Source organism: Sphaeramia orbicularis, chromosome 21, assembly GCF_902148855.1.
Source record: "Sphaeramia orbicularis chromosome 21, fSphaOr1.1, whole genome shotgun sequence".
In the NCBI taxonomy this organism is placed as follows: Eukaryota; Metazoa; Chordata; class Actinopteri; order Kurtiformes; family Apogonidae; genus Sphaeramia; species Sphaeramia orbicularis.
The window spans coordinates 32,653,004-32,672,226 of NC_043977.1; the positions used below are offsets into that span (position 1 = coordinate 32,653,004).

Consider the following 19,223-nt stretch of genomic DNA (forward strand, 5'->3'; position numbering starts at 1 on the left):
CAAGCATTCAATGCTCATCTTTCAAGGACAATCCATCATGTTCCTACTTCATAGATCAGGCGGAAGCTTGTGGTTGAAAGCTCGTCTAACAGACGCTGCCATACAGGAGCAAGCAGTACACACACACACACACACACACACACACACACACACACACACACACACACACACACACACACACACACACACACACACACATGCACACGCGGGTGTCTTCCCATCCCACTACCCTGTGACGTATAACGGTGTCCTTTAAAAGCAGCCCACCAGTGGACCAGAGCGCATCTTACCTAAGTGCTGACAGTGAGCGGATATCTGTTGACCAGAAGATGACACAGTCAAGCGAAATAAAAGCACACTGAACAATGCCAGTGGAACTCAGATGGTGGTGCGCCAAAAGAACCCGGTGCGTTTCTTTCAAAGTGAACACCATGAATAAGAGGCGCGATGTTCTAAGGTAACAAGTGCTACAGGTGTCCTCAGTTTTTCTTTTCTTTTCCTTTCCTTTTCTTTTCTTTCCTTTTCTTTTCTTTTTTCTTTCTTTCTTTTTTTTTTAGTTTTTCTTTTCTTTTATAGTTTTTTGTGTTTCGCTACACACCGTTTTCTCCAACCCAGCTCTCTCCAGATCAGCGCAGGAATGTGCGTTTCTAAGGCACCATTACGCGCACAGGACGCGCGTCTCAAAGCAAAGACAGCATGGAGGAGTTGGGAAACAGCTACTGTGTGACGAACAGAAACTACAAAAATCTCCGATGAATGGACCTCAGGATGTTATCGGGTCAGGCTGCGCTCAACTACAGCTTCAATCTGACTGAAGACCCGGAGCAGGTGGACACACCGACGGTCCCGGAGACGCTCTCTCCTACTGGCTTCGTTGTGCTGTCCGTGTTCCTGGGCTTCATCATGACTTTTGGCTTCCTCAACAACTTCATTGTGCTTATTCTGTTTTGCAAATTCAAGAAGTTGCGAACGCCGGTGAACATGTTGTTGCTGAACATCAGTGTCAGTGACATGCTGGTGTGTTTGTTCGGTACCACTCTCAGTTTTGCCTCCAGTATTCGTGGACGGTGGCTGTTGGGACGCAGCGGCTGTAGCTGGTACGGCTTTATCAACTCCTGCTTTGGTAGGTTAAGCACATGTCCGTATTATATAACAGCACAGATATTAGAGATGCTTGAGGAACTATGTGCAGGGACGTTTCTTTCTTAAACTAGAAAACCCAAAAGCTACTTTTTCCACCTGATTTTCCTTTAAACTGATGCATAATTTTAATTTGTCATTAAAACGTGCATTAGTTTGACTGAATATAATGCATTTTTGCATCTTAGATCATTATCACTGGTGACCCTGGAGAGTGTGAGAAAAGGCCCACCATCAACCTGCTCCAACTGTCATTTCCAATTTGTTGCTCTATTTCCGAGGGCTCTATATTCATGAAGGTGGACTGGCTGACTGTTATTTCCCAGAGGCACACTGACGTGATTTTCCTCACCTGTGCACGTTTTGTATTTTTGGTATCTCTCTATGCGCCACGCACAGTGAACCAAATACGCATTTGCGTTTCATAACCTAATATAGATACAGATCACCTGACTTCAAGAGGGCATATGACCCCTGATTAAAGTATTGATTTTTAGAACATGGGCATGTTTCATGTGTGATTTCTAATTGCATTGCATTAATATCTGAAACTCTACAAGTCACATTCGCTTGGTGGAAAACTCAGCTTTGCACATGATGCCAGTGGGTCACGAAGGACACACTTGAGTTTAAACTTCACAAGGAGTGAGATTGGTCATGATTCTATAATTTAAAACACCCACTAATGTGAAATAGTATAGAATATTCATCAGCTCCCACTCTGGCCTGTACCCATGTGCGTCAGAGGGGCAGCCTGTGCCAAACCTCATATCTGTATGTTATTCTTAAGCTCACTTCAGTGGTATTGCAGACACACTGGGCTGTGTTACATATTTCTGTGGCGCCTACATGATATATATCTGAGTGGCACATGGATTTGCACCCTGTTAACAGTTAGAATATACCTGTCTTTAACTCATTTACATACAAATAAACGGTACAGGCTAATGTCATCACAAATTATATGGAAAAAACATCAGAAGAAAATAAACACTCCTTTGTTTTTACATCCCTCTAGAAGGGTCTGGTGCACATAAGTAGCTTAAACAATGCAAATAACCATGGACATTTATAAGGAATACCATCACCTCTCACACATAAGTAGCCCAACTTTAATGAAGCACATATGTTACAGCTTCACATGCTACACATCCAAGACCATGCTCAATTTTATTCAGTGACTTGTATTTTTTTTTAATAAAAGTCCGTTTTTAGTAGATTTACTGCCATGATTGTGGACTTTTTCATATCATACTGCCCTTTCTTAATTATCACATGAAGCACATGTGTTAATACCTAGCTGCTTTCACTTGAAGAGGGCAGACTGCTCTGGCTAAATGAAAACAGCCATATGCCTCAGTTGAATTTTTCATTTTCTATATAAATCCCCCTGCTGTTATTCTCGCTCTGTTATCTATCCAATGAAAGCATAGCATTGCTTCTGTACATCAGTCCCAGAGAACAATATGTAACATCATGACTGAAAGGCTTTGAGAACATAGTAAATATACAGTTTCAGATAGGCTACTGTTTTATCTTATGTGCAGCTAAGATAGCTTGCTATGTTCTTTTAAAGGCAAAGCTTCTGGATTCTGAATTTCAAAAATAATTTCAGATTTCTTATTGTTATCAGTTTTCCTAGAACATGCCTGCATGGTGGACATTTCTTGCAAACCGTATTCATGTACACACTGACAAATACCATTTACAGTGTGCTCTGGGTGTTAGAGTCTTTTAAAAAAGAGTTTTAGAAATAAATCACTGGGGTTATTTTTCTCTAGTGTACATTTTGTTAAAGTTACATTGGAATAGGAAGTTTCTGACATGCACTTTTAAGCAAGTAATATGCAGGTTGCAAATGGTTGTCTAGAAAATATCAGTTTCGATATTGGGACAGTAAAGAGATGGCACTGAAATATAGAAGAAAACCTGTTTTCTCTTGGTTTGTGCTGATACAGAATGAATTCCACTAGGGCTTCAAATAGTTGAGTGGCAGCACATTCATCATGTTAGGGTTTGTTCAACACAAGGTGATAGTGGCCAAGTCAAAAAAAAAAAACAGTGTAAAAAGGGTACTGCCGATAAACAATTTTTCTGTTTTTTCCCAGCTGTTCAAGATAAACTATGATACATAGGAGTAAAATTGAGAGTTGTGTGGAAGACACCTCAATCTACTTTTCAATTTAGTAAATTACATAGGCAGCTGGGTGTATAATTAAGCTGCATGCATCAACACATTTTGAATAGTGATAAGTCATTTTAGCCTGTCAAACAGATAAATTTTGAACATTAAGACAAATTACAGCGCTAATAGTGCAGAGGATTGTTGTTTTATGTTTAACAGGTATATGCATATTGAACATTGTGGAGTTAAAGCTACAAACTACAGCAGCACTATAATGTTGAGTAGGCTTCTGTAACAAGAGAGTCATCAGAGGTGCTTTTGGTTGCAAAAAATATCCAGTATTTAGGTTTCAGAGAGGACCATCTTTAAATGTCATCATTGTCAGATTGCAGAATAGATATGTGTTTAATTTTGCCTGAAAATGCTGATAATTATTAGTATTAAATCTTAAATATCGAGAACTATTATTTATTATATTATCCTCTACATTTTGCAAAAAACTGAGGAAAAGGAGAATTTTTTTTTTAACAAAATATGTAATTACCTGTAGATGGAAACAAGTGTCTGCAAGCTCTGTCATTTATCAAACTTCATATTTTTCACTTGTGAATATATGTTGCAGAAGATAATAGTGTTTGCATGTTGACTACGGAGCCTCTGAATGTCCAAATGGATCATATCTGATGACAGTGAAAAGCAGAGAAACTGCACCTGAATTATTGAAATATATTGAGGATTAGTGATTCAGAAGTTATTAAACATTCTAGATGAGTTGATGCTTTACATCTTTGAGGGTTAAAATAACTATAATGGTCATTTTTTTATTGATTTCTGGTTTTTTTTGGCCTATCTTTACTCCATTTTAACCATTAACTTGCAGTCCTTTACTGCCTGGGGTCCATTTTCACTTCTCTACTTCTGTTTTTCCAGGTATTGTGTCATTAATCTCCCTGGTGATCCTTTCCTACGATCGCTACAGCACTCTGACTGTGTACAACAAGCGTGGGCCAAGCTATCGCAAGCCACTGCTGGCTGTTGGGGGGTCTTGGCTCTACTCATTGTTTTGGACAGTGCCCCCCCTCCTGGGCTGGAGCAGTTATGATACAGAGGGAGCAGGAACAAGTTGCTCTGTGTCCTGGACCCTTAGGTCTGCACAGTCACACGCTTACATCATTTGCCTCTTTATTTTCTGTCTGGGTCTCCCTGTCCTGGTGATGATCTACTGTTATAGCAGGCTGCTTTTGGCAGTTAAACAGGTACAGTCCCACCAAAACATCTGTGTGATTTGTGTTTATGCTGTTTATTCTGCTGCATGTTGAAGGACAATTTCCTAAACGAATCCTCCACTTAAGACTGTTATGCGAAGCACTGAAAATGTCAAAGGAAGCAGATTGATGCTTTAGAATAAACTATACACTTTTTAAACAGATCCCATTTTAACAGCAAAAAAGGAAGGAACATAATTTTTATTTCTAAAATGCTGCTTGATAACACTATGATTCAACCACAGAATTTTGTGATATAACACGTCTTCTCCTAAAAATTTAATCATACATGTAGAATTAAAGGGGCACTTAGTGGACACAGACCTCCACTAAAACCAAAAGTCCATCCCTCTTCTCATTCCACAACTTTAAACCACGAATAAGTCAAAATTTATGACAAATCTTTCCCTTCTGTGTGTTATTGATTAGTGTGAGTGTTAGCATTGTAATAAAGATTTTTCATTATCATTGTGATATTGACCGAATGAGCAATAAACTCAAAAGACTCCCTATAATATAATAAATAAGAACACTAATAAATAAGAAGACTAAATAAGTGGTTGGGTATATTTAGTATAAATAATATTGAAGGATGTTGTGGCTCAGACTTTCCTCATGTGGAGGGAATATGGGGGTAAAACCTTTCTCTAGAGTTAAAGAAAACAATGTTCTCTGCTCTCTAATGTCCGAAAACCCTTCTTGTAATGTTTCAAAAATGACATAAAATTCCAGGACCCAATCCATTTCCTGGATCTCCTCCAGGCTTCATAAAAACCAGTGCAGCAGTTGTCATGTAATTCTGCTAACACACAAACAGATGATCCACAGCAGAGGAAAACACCAACCAAATGTACATACCATTCCAAGTAATTTTGACAGGCTGTTAAGTTTTATGGTCCACATAAGCAGGATTATTTACAAATACATCTAAAGCTGGACAGACTGGTCCCATTTGTTTAGTTTAAGGCTGGGAACAATGCGGCTGTACATGTTTTCTTTGACTGTTTGTTGTGTAATGGTCCATGGGAATGGTCCATCTGTGGAGAACAAACCATAACAAACAGAATCAGCTCATACTGACAGTTTATGTGATTACCTCTGTGGCCACATTTCAGACCTTTACAGAGGTTGTCTGAGTCTCAGTGGGCTGTCTGTCATGTTAACCTGGCCCCTTCAAAACATTACAAATTGCTTATCAGATAGCTAAATCCACAGTAACCTTCTCATTGTTAACTTAAGCACATAATAATAAATATCAAAAAATGTTACAAATAATTTTCAATCCAAATTCTAAACTTTCTGATACGGGGTTTGATTTATGTGCTGTTCAATAACCCTTAAAGGTTAAAATTACAATATTTGCAGTAATCACTCCAGTAGCTGCTCCAAAGTACAAAACCAAAATCACTACATGAATTGATTGGTTAATTCATATGTTTTCTACATTAGCAGATAATTGATAACACTACTTACGTGTAACATCAATCACAGTTATATTCCAGATTAAGATTTCCTAAATAAATCATATGTTATCTTTATGGAGAGAGGCTTTTGGACACCATGCTTAAAATATATTCATCAACAATTAACGTTGTGTTAAGCGGTCGACTGTAATGTCACTCAAAATCATCCAATTGGACAAATTTTTTGGGACGTAAACATCCAATGCATTTAGAATTACTCATGCATGACAGAGTTACCACAGTTCATAACCATTTATGGTTTATTATGCAAACTAATTCTGTGAAAACATAAAAAAGACCTAAGGCAGTTGTCACACCTAAATGTCACTGCCAATTATCTCTCCTACCATCTGTCTGCTAGTGGAATGTAATGTTAGCTTATATATTATGTATATTTTGGAGCTGTCTTTATTATTGTATCATGTGAGAGATGCTTTTGGATTTTGTTCACACTTGTAGCCCTGGTGAGGGTGGGGTTAATGTTACCAGGTAATCAGATGTAGATGAAAATGTGAGTCTGAGAAACGTCTGTCTTAACAGGAGAATGGACTGTTTTTGGACTGCATTTTGTAATCTTTATTTATTATTTATTTAGTTATTTAAAAAACAAAAACATTTTCAGATATTCACAGCACCCTCAACCTTGATATTTTAGTATTTAGCATTTATTTATTTAGCTGCAGGACAGTGTGTATTGGCATTAGTTGCAAAGAACAAGATATGTGCACCAGATTTAGCATAAAAGCTAATTTCCATCTATCACATATGTGTATTTACTGTAGTCTGTATATAAAGATGGACACTGTGAGGCTGTTTCTTCCTGATGTGGTAAAATGAAAGTTAAATCCAGCTGCCATGTTGGTTGAGTTTACAACCAGAGTCTACATAGCAGAGGTGCAAAGATGTCATGCCTGCCCATCTGCTGACTGCACATCAGATGGATTCAGACCTGGAACTGGTCAACACGGCTGTCAATCATCTGTTTTTACAGAGACATGTTCCTTATTGGACCCCTTGTTAAAAATATAAGTGGCAATCAAAAGCCAGAGACCAAAAATTTAATTCCACTTAATTGTGCCATCAACTATACATAGGATGCTTGTTTGTTTTGTTTTTTTTTATGTAATGTGCATATAATATACAATATGCATCAAGAAAATTTGTTTGTCATAAACATAGTAAAGTTATATATCTAGTTTAGTGTGAAACAGCTCAGTGAACTGCATCTCTCATCTGACACCAACACCTAAGTGCAAATGTCCTTGATGCATTTAACCTCAATCTTGAAGAACGGGGAGAAAAAGTATTAAAACAAAGAAAAATGACGACAGTTTGGTCATGTTGAAACTGAGCCTGTTTCCATGGACACTAAAACTCTTCATGTATGTCTTCATATATACAGGTTAATCTGATTTATTTCATTCTTTTACATCTGTGCAGGTGTTAAAAAAAAAAAAAATCATAGAAAACAGATGTGACGCTGGAAGTTGGAGTCCACCGTGAATAGGCTGTAACTTCAAAACTACGTTTTTTTTGATTGTCACATTTCTGAAGTGCATGAATCAGATCGTATAATTACAATTATCTGATTACTCCTAGTTATCTGATTTTTAGGGTCATGTAAACAGGCTCAGTGACTCTGAAAAGATTGTTCAGAGAGATTATAATGAAGTAATGACTTTCAGATGTGTAGGCTTCCTATTTACATATTTTTATTGGCTGATACTTACAATGAACTCTGCTTTTCTTGACTTGTAAAATTATCTTTCAAATTAACAGTCGATTGTTGTTTGACTGCAGCACAATATTTTTCTATGATAAATCCTCTCTATGGTACCAAATAACTTGTTAGAGACAAAGTGATCAGAAAGATGATTATTTGATCAATTATAGGGTCACCTCTGGGGAAAAGTTATTGGATCAGTGCTTTAATTTTGTTGAAGTGCCACTGAATGACATACGCCGCGTTTCCACTAAGTGGTACCGGCTCAACTCGACTCAGCCCTTTTGTGTTGTATGTAAAAGAACCTGGAATCTGGTACCTGGTACTAGTTTTTTGGTATCTGCTCCACCGAGGTTCCAGAACAGGGGAAGAGATACAAAAATGTGATGTGCAAACACTGCAGACCACTTGTTGGTCAGAGAGTTGTCGCTGCGTCATTGCGTTATCAATATTCGACCCACTATTTTAAAAAAAACAGATTCAGAAGTTTACAGTAAATATACCCACAGGTTAATCCACGTGATAGCAGCCTGCAAAGCTGCTCTGTGACGCGACAAGTGACTTTATCAGCAACTCTCTGAAGAGATGTCATGAAAGTTACGGGCCGTGTCGCTATGATGTCCAGGTACTCTAAAGTCGGTAGTATCCTGTAATGGAAACAGTCTCTGGGAATAGCACCTGGTACCTGAGTCCAGTCCAATCAAGTCGAGCCGGTTCCATGTAGTGGAAACCCGGCCATAGACAGGGTAGAATTCATGGCTTATTCTGTAGCCAGCCACCAGAGGGACATCTAGATTTTTTATTTATTTATTTTTTACTTTTGTGGAGCTGTCACTGCGTCCATCTTCATATGATTTTTATGATTTCAAGCCAGTTTTCCAGATGCTTTAAAGTGTAACTGACCCAGCTCCATAAGCACTGGGTCTGAGATTGTATAGTTTCTCTCACTGTCATATACATTTGTAATTTCATAGCAGTATGTACCCATGAGGTCACAAAAAGTTATAAGGAAAGACTTTTCCCCAAAACGCAGAATCGTTTTTTGCTCCAGTGATTTATATTATTTATCCCTGAGGGCAGCTGGGGTTAGCAGGAGGGCAGGGGATTATTGCAGTATTATGTCTCTATAGATCTGCTACTGCAACAAAGCCTTAGACCCATTTTTTTAGTGGGTTTTAGTGCAGAGGGACTCCCTTTATCCACTGAGGCCTTCACATGGTGACCTGATCCCCTGAAATGTCTCGGGGATACATCTTTCCCACAGAGTCTGAGGTTTCATCCTCTTCCTTCTAGATGTCTTTACTCTTGATAATTCTCTATCTCTGTTTTCCGTTAGCCTCAGGGATAAATAAGCAGTTTGCAGAAAGTGGCATTTAATAATATGTGCATTACATTATCTAAATCACTTTCACTGCAGCATCAGTACCTTTAGGATAACAGTCTTTAAACCTTAGTATTAAATGAGACAACATGACATGCGATGAACAGTTTTAATCCGCAGGAGGATTTCAACTGACCTGAAGCTCATAATAAAATTAAGTAATTGACAGAAGTAGTTAATTTTTCAGACTGTTTATTATTTGGAAAAAATGAGTTCAGTTCTAATTTTAGGTTTTATTAGATTACACGTGGTTGTACAGTGTATCTTACTGAGTAATAAACACTGGATATTTATCATTGAATAAAAAGCATAAAGCATATAGTTCTGTGATGTAAAACCTCTGCTAGCCATAATGAAGTTTGATCAGAAAATGAAAAATTATTCTAAGTTAGCAAGTACATTTGTGGAGTATTATAGTAGTATTCATGTCTTTGGTGATCCTTCGATGCTTTAAATCTGTAATGATAGTTTTGAGTTCCAGGGAGCATTTTCATTTCAGTATACTTCTGGTCATTTCTGCTCTAACCATAGAATTTAGCTACAGTTTTGTGTGCTAGGTTAGGTCTAGGATCTTAACATGGTTATACAATTTGACTATGACCAACTGAAAAACCTAGTTATTTATTAAATGCACAAAAAAAGCTGACAATAACACAGGTTTCCAACATAAGGAAGTTACAGAAAGAGCTGAAGACGCAAATACACTGTGCATTATATGTTTGGATTAAAAAGACTTTGAATTCAAATAACTTTAACTTCATTTGTGTAAGAAAGCACTGTTGGAACCACAAAAGCACATAACATTCTCATATAATCAGACATCCACCCATACATAAATGTGCGCCCTTAGGAGATATGGCTTAAAATGCCAGTAGTATGAATGACTTAAATATATGGAGTGTTTTTGAGTAATAACTAAATAAATAATGACATGCTCAGGCAATTAAAAGTCTAATACATGGACATGCACTCACGCTGCTAAACTGTGTGGGCTTTACACTGAGGTTGGATTATTGGTCTTGTTTTAGTGATTACTCAAGTCTTTCATTTCTTACTCTGTCCTTTCTATTGTTAAAATATAGCTGTGAATACCAGTTAATTTGTTGCATTTAAATGCCAAGTTTTCCTTTTGTGTGAGTACGTTTGACGTAGGTATACTTACTACTGTCACCATGGCATGAAAATTGACTTATGGCTTTAGCTTTTTTCAGACGAACACAGTACAATTAACAAAAAAAAAGGTTTCTTTTTTTCGATTCTTCTTATTGCTGTACCCATCAAAGAGTTTGAATCTAAATCATGTTTTTATGCCAGATAATGGGCCAAACAGAAACTCAGACAGACAGAGGCTATTATTTTGTACTTTCTTCGATATAGACAGCAGTGTCTGCATCGTCTCTCTGTCTGACAGAAAAGAACAACTTGTACGTCATAATCTGTTTGTTTGTGGTTTAATAGAACAATAGACTGTTGGCCTGTGTTTGTTCTCTATGAGTTGACAACATAATCAGAACATCCTTGAATCCATGAAGGATAATCTGTAACGCAGCATCTATTTGTCAGATCTTAAAGACAAAATACAAGAAGTAGAGTTTCATACTGTTGTGCAAAAGAAAAAGAAAAAAGGCATTGGTGAAAGAAATAATCCAAACGAAATACATATTTTTGTGAGTCTGCAAAGTGAGGAGGAATAAAAGATTTAGTTTCAAAAAATCTCATGTTGAGGTTTTGCTCTTTCACAATCAATAGTTTGTGATTTTTGTTCCCAGGTCGGTAAGATCCGAAAGACTGCCGCCCGGAGGAGAGAGTACCACATACTGTTCATGGTTTTGACCACAGCTGCCTGCTACCTGCTGTGCTGGATGCCATATGGTGTCGTGGCCATGATGGCAACATTCGGCCCACCCAACATCATCAGTCCTGTTGCTAGTGTGGTGCCCTCCCTCCTGGCCAAAAGCAGCACCGTTATCAACCCTCTCATCTATATACTCATGAACAAACAGGTGAGTCAGCAGCATGCATGTCATTTTTTTGTGCTGAATATGTCACTCTATTAAAAGTCAAGGACAATCTGACATTACAACATCTTTATTTACATAGTAAAAAAGACAAATAACAGTTTAAATCATACAAATGGTCTATTTAAATATCAGTTCAAGTGTAATATAAGAAGAAATTCACTGACAAATCAAAGTCAAGGAAAAAAACACCCTCAGGCAAATGGGAGTGAAACATTCACTCTTATGTTCAGTGACGGATGCTTATTTCCTCTTTTTGAGATAACTGCCATAAAAACCAGGAGGGAAATGTAGAAAAATAACCTAAATGTTTGTCAGTCCCTTAGAGGCAGTGAATTGCAGCAATTCCCACAACACAGAATAAAAACAAGATATGAATAAGAAAAGGCTAAAGGGGTAGAACCCGGTGAAGTATTCTCAGTCCTTTTTACAGTCGTTTCAGGAAAATGTCTATTCTCATAGTGACAACAAAATTGCCTGTGTAATGACAACAAAAGTTCAATTAAATTCCATCTCAAGCATCCCAGAGAGAAGCAATAGCACCTAAAAAGTCCTGCTATTATGAAATCTCATCTCTCCTCTAACCCACCCAAATCAGATATAATTAAAAAAGTGGAATTTGGCACAATATTAAGATGCAAAGATGAAATTGCCAAAGGGCATTGCACTGTATGAGTGCTCCCAGGGAACTACTATTAAGCTGCACCGCAGCTGGGCTTGGTTTTCCCTGTCCAGAAGCATGCATTAAAATCTGCAAGAAAAAAAAAAAAACACGTAAGAAAAAAGTCTTGTTGCACAATCTCCTCTCACAACATTAATGACAATGGTGTCTACTTGCAGCACAGTACAGCACAGACAGTTTAAGACTCTTAGCCCTGATCCAGATTTGCATGCTCTGTGCACTGGAAGGTCAAAGTAATTAGAAATACACATGTACAATGTACAATATTCAAGGTTTTGCACCTTCAGTGTGTTACAATCACAAGCAATAAAACAATTTAATCTCTACAGAGAACATAAAAAAGCAGTGTTGAAAACCTGCATGGTTAAAAATTAATGCTGAATCTCATTCAGCTTCTAAATTGGTGTGTTGAGTTTAATTTTTTACATTTCTGGTACAGAACAGACTTTCTAATAATTATCTAATAAGGTGTCAAACGATCCACATGAAACTGGGGCTGGGCATAACAGCTCACTAGTGTTTGTTATTTTGAACGAAATGTGCCCAAGTGTTTTTTTAAACCACGGTTAAACAGAGCTGGAAAATATGCATAATGCAAGAGACTGTGTTAATTATCAGAAATATTTTGATATTATTTGTACAGAGCCTGCTATATTGTGAATATCTCTGGATTACATTAATATTGCAAATCAGTGAGAAATAACTTTAAAGTTAACACCGGATTTACAACATTTGCCTCAGTGGGATGAAGTACCAAGATTAGTTACTTGTTTCATTTCCTGAATTAGTCAACAAAAATCATTTCCATTCAATCTGTGTAAGTAGCAATGATAAAAATTTTGTCACTATGCTGTAGTACCGTATTGGTCCAGTCAAATCCTGAATAATATCCAGCCCTACTCAAGAACAAGCAATGCTCAGCTCCACAGACATCTACTTTAACTACTACCACTAAATACTAAAGAGCCACCGTCCTCAACACACATCAGATTATTCTAAAGAAAGTTTCTGTGACAGGATTTGTATCTTTTAGTGAATCACAACCAACATTGTAAAAAATCTGTCAACAGGTATGTTACAGGCATACTTCTTATGTTGTTTGCAGCAAATAAAAAAACCACCATCACAACCAACCTTTTCCTCATACTGAACAAATACCTCTGGAGCTTACTGCAGATGTGGCACTGATTGTAAACATAAAAATCCTCCTAGCCAGAGAAAGAAAATCTCATGATGTCACTGGTTTAAAATGGTCTTTTGTAACTGTCTCCACTCTGAGCTGTGGATGGTACAGACCAATATTGCAGGGTTCAAGAGATGTAAGCCATTTATAGCTGTAGGAAATGAGCTTCATGCTCTTCCACAACAAAGGAATGGACCTGCAGTGAGCTGCATATGTGCAGACATACCTCAGTGGTGAGTTTGGCCAAACTTACATTCATTTAAGACTGAATTGACCATCACAAACTGGCTGATGATTACTGAGGCAGTGCTGAGAATCCCATGACTAGGATCACTACAGCAATTACACCACACGCCTCTCATAGAAATTAATCTCCGTGGTACTGCAGTCCTGCCACAGTACATACTGCGAATATCTGAACAATCACAAGGCAACCCAAAGAAAGTGTTCAGTCACCCACTAGGCACAGGATTAGGGCTGGTCTGGGCACCTGTGTGTTCTGAATATCAATTTTGGCCCCTTTTATTAAATTTAAGAATGCCCTAAGTTTACAAAAAATCATCAGGATGAAACCCAAAAGACAACCGGTGCCTTCCTGTGAGCTTGTAACTGAATGAGAAATCACCCAAAATGTTTGAAGAACAAGTGAAAACCTGGAGTTGTGATTTCACACGCTGGCATGCACAGGGAGGAGCAAGTAATTATTAAGATTAACAACATCAGTGGTGTGAAATGAACCTCTCATGACGACACAAAATACCAGTTCTGATTTCACAAGAAGATGTCAGAGGAATGTCAAGCAAGATCACCTGCTGCAGAGAAATGACGTGTACAGTAAGGTATATCACAGCAGTTAAGACCATTAATGTTCCTCTATGGATACGACAATAGCATCTTTTGCATTGTGTTCTTCTGTGTGTTGCTGCTGTATTTAAGTAAAGGAGTGTGTGTGTGTGTGTGTGTGTGTGTGTGTGTGAATGTGTGCATTTCCTTGAATGTATGTGTATGCTGTATTTATGACATTCAGCACAGATGACTTCCTTGTCAGTACAAAAAACCAAAAAAAAAAAAAAAACAACAACAAACATATATCCACTGTTATAAACAGTGGCATTTCCTTTAAGTGGAGAACCTCCCAAATAATTAAAAACAGGCATTTAAGTTTACACCCGATTATTGAAATTTGACTTGTCTATCTAAAAACACCAATCCATTGCTACCCTAGTCAGCTCCACAGCTAACGTGGCTCAGCTAAAGCAGAGAAAAATGTCTTTTCAGTCCTGTCTTTGAGACTCTTCCATTAGTCTCCGGTGTGGTAAACAGCTTAATGAAGATAAGGTATCTCAGAAGCCTTAATGTGGATCCCTCCCTGAAGGGCTATGGCTTATGTTCTTCATGGGTCTAATTTCAAACTTGCAAGCTCCAGGCTCCTTGTCTCGAGTAGCTTTATTGCACCTCGCCCTTGACCAGCCAGAAAAGGCCATTATGTATGTGTGTGTGTGAACGTCTGGGCTCAGAGGATCAGGTTTCATATTTCAGATGTCACAGTTGATGGTGCTCAAGCCTGGAAGAGTGACCCGCCCCTTCCTCCTCAGGTCGCTCTCAGGACCTGTGTTGATCCGCTGGATCAGGCTCTTCTCATAAAGGAGGGGATGGTAGGCACCCAGTGTACAGGCAGCATCGTAATAGCGCTCATGGTAGTGGCACAGATCTGTCTGCCTCATAGAGGGAATGTACTCATACACATGGACCTGCTCACACAGAGCCATCATCAGGAGGATACCTGCAAGGAGAACCAAGAGAGAGGCATGATTACACTAGAGTAATGTCTAAGAGGTGGCAAAAAAAACACACATTCTTCACTTCAAGTGGGAATATAGATACTTGTGTAAAAGAAAAAAAAGAGAAGCACTAAATCAACTTCTTTACTCGAGTAAAAGTACATAAACACAAGCACTGGAATGGACCCAGAGTGGAATTAAAAAGCATTTATACTGTGTCTTTCCTTGCAAAGCTAATGAACATCCCATCATGCATGTCAGTATGACTTTTCCCAGTTGTAGATAGATATCACCGTAAAAAAATAACACCTTTTCTCCATATTCAGGTCTCTCTCATGTCTGTTTTGTCTTGTTACACCTTCTACGTTGCTCTGACTTTCATGTGTGATATTCACCACTATTGTTTTTTCTACATTATTCTCACATCTATCTAAGTTGAAATTGTTTTCAATGTTGGGAAGTGCATTATGATATAAATTAAAAATTAAATGATTATCCACCACTGATCAAAAAGAGCCGGTGAAAAACACATTTGGAGTTGAAAGCACAGATGTAGTGAATATAAGTAGAACTTCATCAAAGAAATGAACGCTCAACCGTAACCTCAAAGACATTTTTTAATTATTTGTACGTTGTCACTTCTCACCTCTGCTGAATTCATCTCAGTCTATTTCAACTCAGCATACTTTCTGCATATATTATGGTGAACAATATTGCTAAACTTAGACATGGAGACTGTTCAAATCCTCAAATATATAAAGACACCTCCAAAATATATACAAATAATTAATAAATCATAATCCACAAAAATTGCATGAATAAATAAAACCAAATTGAGAGAAATGGACAGATTTTTTTTGGTTTACAAGTAGAGTTGCGGGTCTTACATATGTAGATCCATAATAACAATGACCAAATGGGACTTAAGTGAAACAAAATAGGCCTTCAACCTTATTATTATGTAATAATAGTGATGTGTAAGTATGATGCATGTCATCAGGGACCTATTTATTTCTGTCTTGCAAACTTTAGTATTTCATTAAATGGTTTACTAGTCTTCATACAGTATTAATGGCAACAAGGGAATTGTGATTATGTGCTGATGTAACAGTCCTAGTCTCCCACAGCTGCATGTTTAGATTAATTTATCATTGTGCAAATGTCATTTCTAGTGTAAACAAAAAGTTATTTTGTGCTGAAAGAGCAGTTTGCGCAGTAACCTACCTTTTGAGATTAAAAAAAAAAAAAAAATAGAACTGCATAAATAATTCATGAACATGGCTGAGTATCTGTGCCTCAGCAGGCTCTGTCTGCTATCGGTTAGACAATGCAATGTCTTTTTAGCACAAAGCGTGATGCGCTCCCATGAGCAGTTTGCCTCCTCTTGGCGTTTTTCAGTCCACCTTTGCTTTGTTCAAAGCTGCTTTGTTGATAATTTACTTTCAGATGGTTGCTGTTCATTTCACCACTGTTTTCCTTCTTCATTGCCCACTGCACATTGGACAATAATAACCCAACAGAACCAATTTTCTTCCTATAGTATGTGAAAACAATTCTATTGTTTTATTTTCTATTTTTTGCAGTGCACATACTGTTCCTCCAATTTGACTCTTTTTATAGTTTTAAGTATAGATAAAAATGAAACACCCAAGGCTGTGTTTCTTTATGTCCTCACAAAGTCATCGACAGGCAGTCAAGTCAATGTTGAGAAGACTTGCTTCCACTTGTACTTGATGATCATGAAGGCAAAGAGAGGGAAATTGGTGTAATCATGACTCATTCCTTTATAATATTCAGGAAAAAAACAAGAACAAGCACTTATACAGTAGAGAGCATCTCTCTGACTAATGTGTTAAATGACCTCAGAGTATACATCTACCCGTAGCATCGTTACCAGGCCAGTAAGTGCCCACTTTCACTTCTCAAGTGGCACTACCTGTTGGCAGGGAGGACATGAAAGAGCACTAAGGCACGACTTGTGCTTAATCTAACTCTGCAAAGACATGTAGCCACTATTCTCTGTGAGAGTGTGAAACCTGGGTCAGTCCACCTCTGACAACTCAAGGAAGTTCTAGAGTTTGAATAAGGGTACATTTTATTTACAGACTGCTTTTCAGGGGTCTCAAGGACAGTTTACAGAAGTGATATAAACAAGAAGGACAAAATATAATACACATCACCAGTCACAGATTAGAGGTGTGTTTTAATGGGTGATTTTGTCATGGACAGATATTGCATCTATTTGTCTAATTACGTTGATATTGAAAAGGCAGAAATTTTATCAAATAAAAAGAGGAAAGCATACGAATCCAGAGAGCAACCCTTTTTTCTATACATAGATGTACTTCTACTGATCACTACCTCGCTGCAACTCCTGATGTGCAGTACTTTTCTGTTAGACGTGATCTTTCTTTCCTTTTTCTCATCAGTTCTACAGGTGTTTCCTGGTCCTGTTTCACTGTAATCACTGGTCAGCAGAAAATGGCAACACCTCCATGCCCTCAAAGACCACAGTCATCCAGCTTAACCGTAGAGTCTACAGCAACACAGTGGCTTGCACTGCCCAGATCTCCAATGCCACGCTGAACCAGTTCTCCAGCACCCCAGCCTCTAAACGCACCAACCCCCCAGAGGCCACCACCTGAGCCCCAGGGCTCTCCACAGAGTGGTCACTACACAAGTACTGCATTAATAATGTGTCACACAGTCGGCCCAACAAGTGTATCAATGAACCTTTGGTGTGAACATGTGTTTGTATTGACTGTGTTCTTTTTATGTGTGTATTTTGTTTGAGTTTTGACATCTCTTCTATGATAAGCACACCACAAAAAATTCAGACTGTCTGTTTTATGTGCAATGTGGCCAAAGCCAAAAGCCAGTGGACACTGGAACATTCTACCAATATGTGATTTGTAAAATGTCTTTGTAATTTTCTGTTATTACAGTCTCCACTCTTATTTCCTCAAAATATTGCTCCCATTCTACCATAGGAGAATTTTGGTCCATTCCAAAGTGCTGGGAGGTAGGGTATATCCCACCTGGAGTTAACTACATCCCACCTCAAAGCATTCCAGATGATCCATGTTGAACATAATCAACAAATATAGAGGACTGCAGATCTAAGGTCCTATTTGTTTTCTTACTGAAGAAGCATTTTGATTGTCAACAGTACAGTATTCTCACATTTACAAACCATGGAAGAGGCCAAACCACACATAAGCTAAATATACACTGTAAAGTTTTTTTTTTCCTTTTCATTGCGAACTTGCACACTCTGTGTCACCATTGTTGTACTGACATCACGTTGTAGTTCGTGGTGAGGTGACAGTAGTTCAATCTGGCCCCACTTTGCAACTAGAACCTCTGGCTTTGACGAGCATCCAATGTATTTTCCCTTCTTGGATGTCAGAAACTTCCCACCTCCCAGCACTTTGGAACGGGCCATAAGCACTGATGTTTGACAATAACACATGACTCCAGGTAAATCTGAAAGGTGTTACAATGACTGAGGTCAAGTTCTACCAGCAAACTTTGTATGGAGGCAAAGAGCCAAATGTTATGCCCTGAACAGTGCTATGAAGTCATACCTAAGAACTAAGGGTCAAATGCATCTCTAAATCAAAGTACACAAAAGTAGTGGCCAATAACTTTGGTTCATGTCAGGTGCTGAACCCTTATTTTACGATATCTGGGATATATTCTTTCAATAATTATTCATTGACCAAATATGCAAATATGAAGTGGTTTACACATTTTCTAAAAACCTGCAATTTTGAGTTTTCAGTGGTATATTTTCTCTAATTTGCAGCAAAGTGGCTAACATTGAATAGATTTAATGCTTATACTCACAAAAAACAGCACAACTAAAAACATCACATTTTGACTGAAGTATTTTAATAATCCGAGTAACATTTAGAGGTATTTCACAGAGGCAGAATCCCTTTTAGACAGCCAGATATTTGCATTTTCATCCATTTTACAAAACAAATCAGTTAGTCTATGTGCTGCTGTAAAACATGTGGCTTGTCAAATGTGCGCTTCAGTGTCTAAATGGATTGGTATGTGCATCACTTATCTTCGCTGTTGCCATCCTTGCCTCTTGTTAAACCAGCCTCTTTGCTGTTCTGTTGCAGGTGCTAAATCTTAAAAAAAAAATACTCACACCTCTTCCTATGTTTAACTTTTGACCTGTATATACTTGCAATCTTTTCATTTTAGTCTGCATGCAGGCTTTATTTGACTTATATCTGTGTGTTGGTGTTAATTCCTCTTTTCATATTGTTGCTTTGTGTCTCTTGCATGTTTTTTTGTACATTCAGTGTTAATGGGTACGTTTACATGCACACTAGTATTCCACTTTTATTCCGATATGACAATGTTGCAATAAGTGTACTCTGTTTGGATATTGTGAATTAGGCTGTTTTAGAAACTGGCTTTTCTCTGGTCAAGATGTGGGATATGC

General features: G+C 37.9%; 2 protein-coding genes across 2 annotated transcripts in view; one reads left to right on the forward strand and one right to left on the reverse strand.

Moving 5' to 3' along the window:
• Positions 1–531: 531 nt before the first annotated feature.
• On the forward strand, positions 532–17,939 carry tmtops2b (teleost multiple tissue opsin 2b). Its single transcript, XM_030124923.1, has 4 exons — positions 532–1,123; positions 4,196–4,521; positions 10,867–11,100; positions 17,191–17,939. Exons 1-4 carry the CDS (start codon positions 757–759, stop codon positions 17,404–17,406), a joined length of 1,143 nt encoding a protein of 380 aa, XP_029980783.1. The 5' UTR covers positions 532–756; the 3' UTR covers positions 17,407–17,939.
• Positions 11,170–19,223, reverse strand: part of st6gal2a (ST6 beta-galactosamide alpha-2,6-sialyltranferase 2a) — an 88,240-nt gene continuing 80,186 nt past the window's right edge. Inside the window, exon 7 of the mRNA XM_030124914.1 lies at positions 11,170–14,763. Within this exon, the coding sequence (XP_029980774.1) occupies positions 14,516–14,763 (248 nt within the window). The 3' untranslated portion in view covers positions 11,170–14,515. The remainder of the gene's footprint in view (positions 14,764–19,223) is intronic.

Bases quoted from the DNA above. Each gene is read 5' to 3' on its own strand.
- tmtops2b (XM_030124923.1), top strand. From the start codon at position 757: ATGGACCTCAGGATGTTATCGGGTCAGGCTGCGCTCAACTACAGCTTC. The intron at 4,522-10,866 runs GTACAGTCCCAC...TTTTGTTCCCAG, and splicing joins TGCTTTTGGCAGTTAAACAG to GTCGGTAAGATCCGAAAGAC. The intron at 11,101-17,190 runs GTGAGTCAGCAG...TTTTCTCATCAG, and splicing joins ATATACTCATGAACAAACAG to TTCTACAGGTGTTTCCTGGT.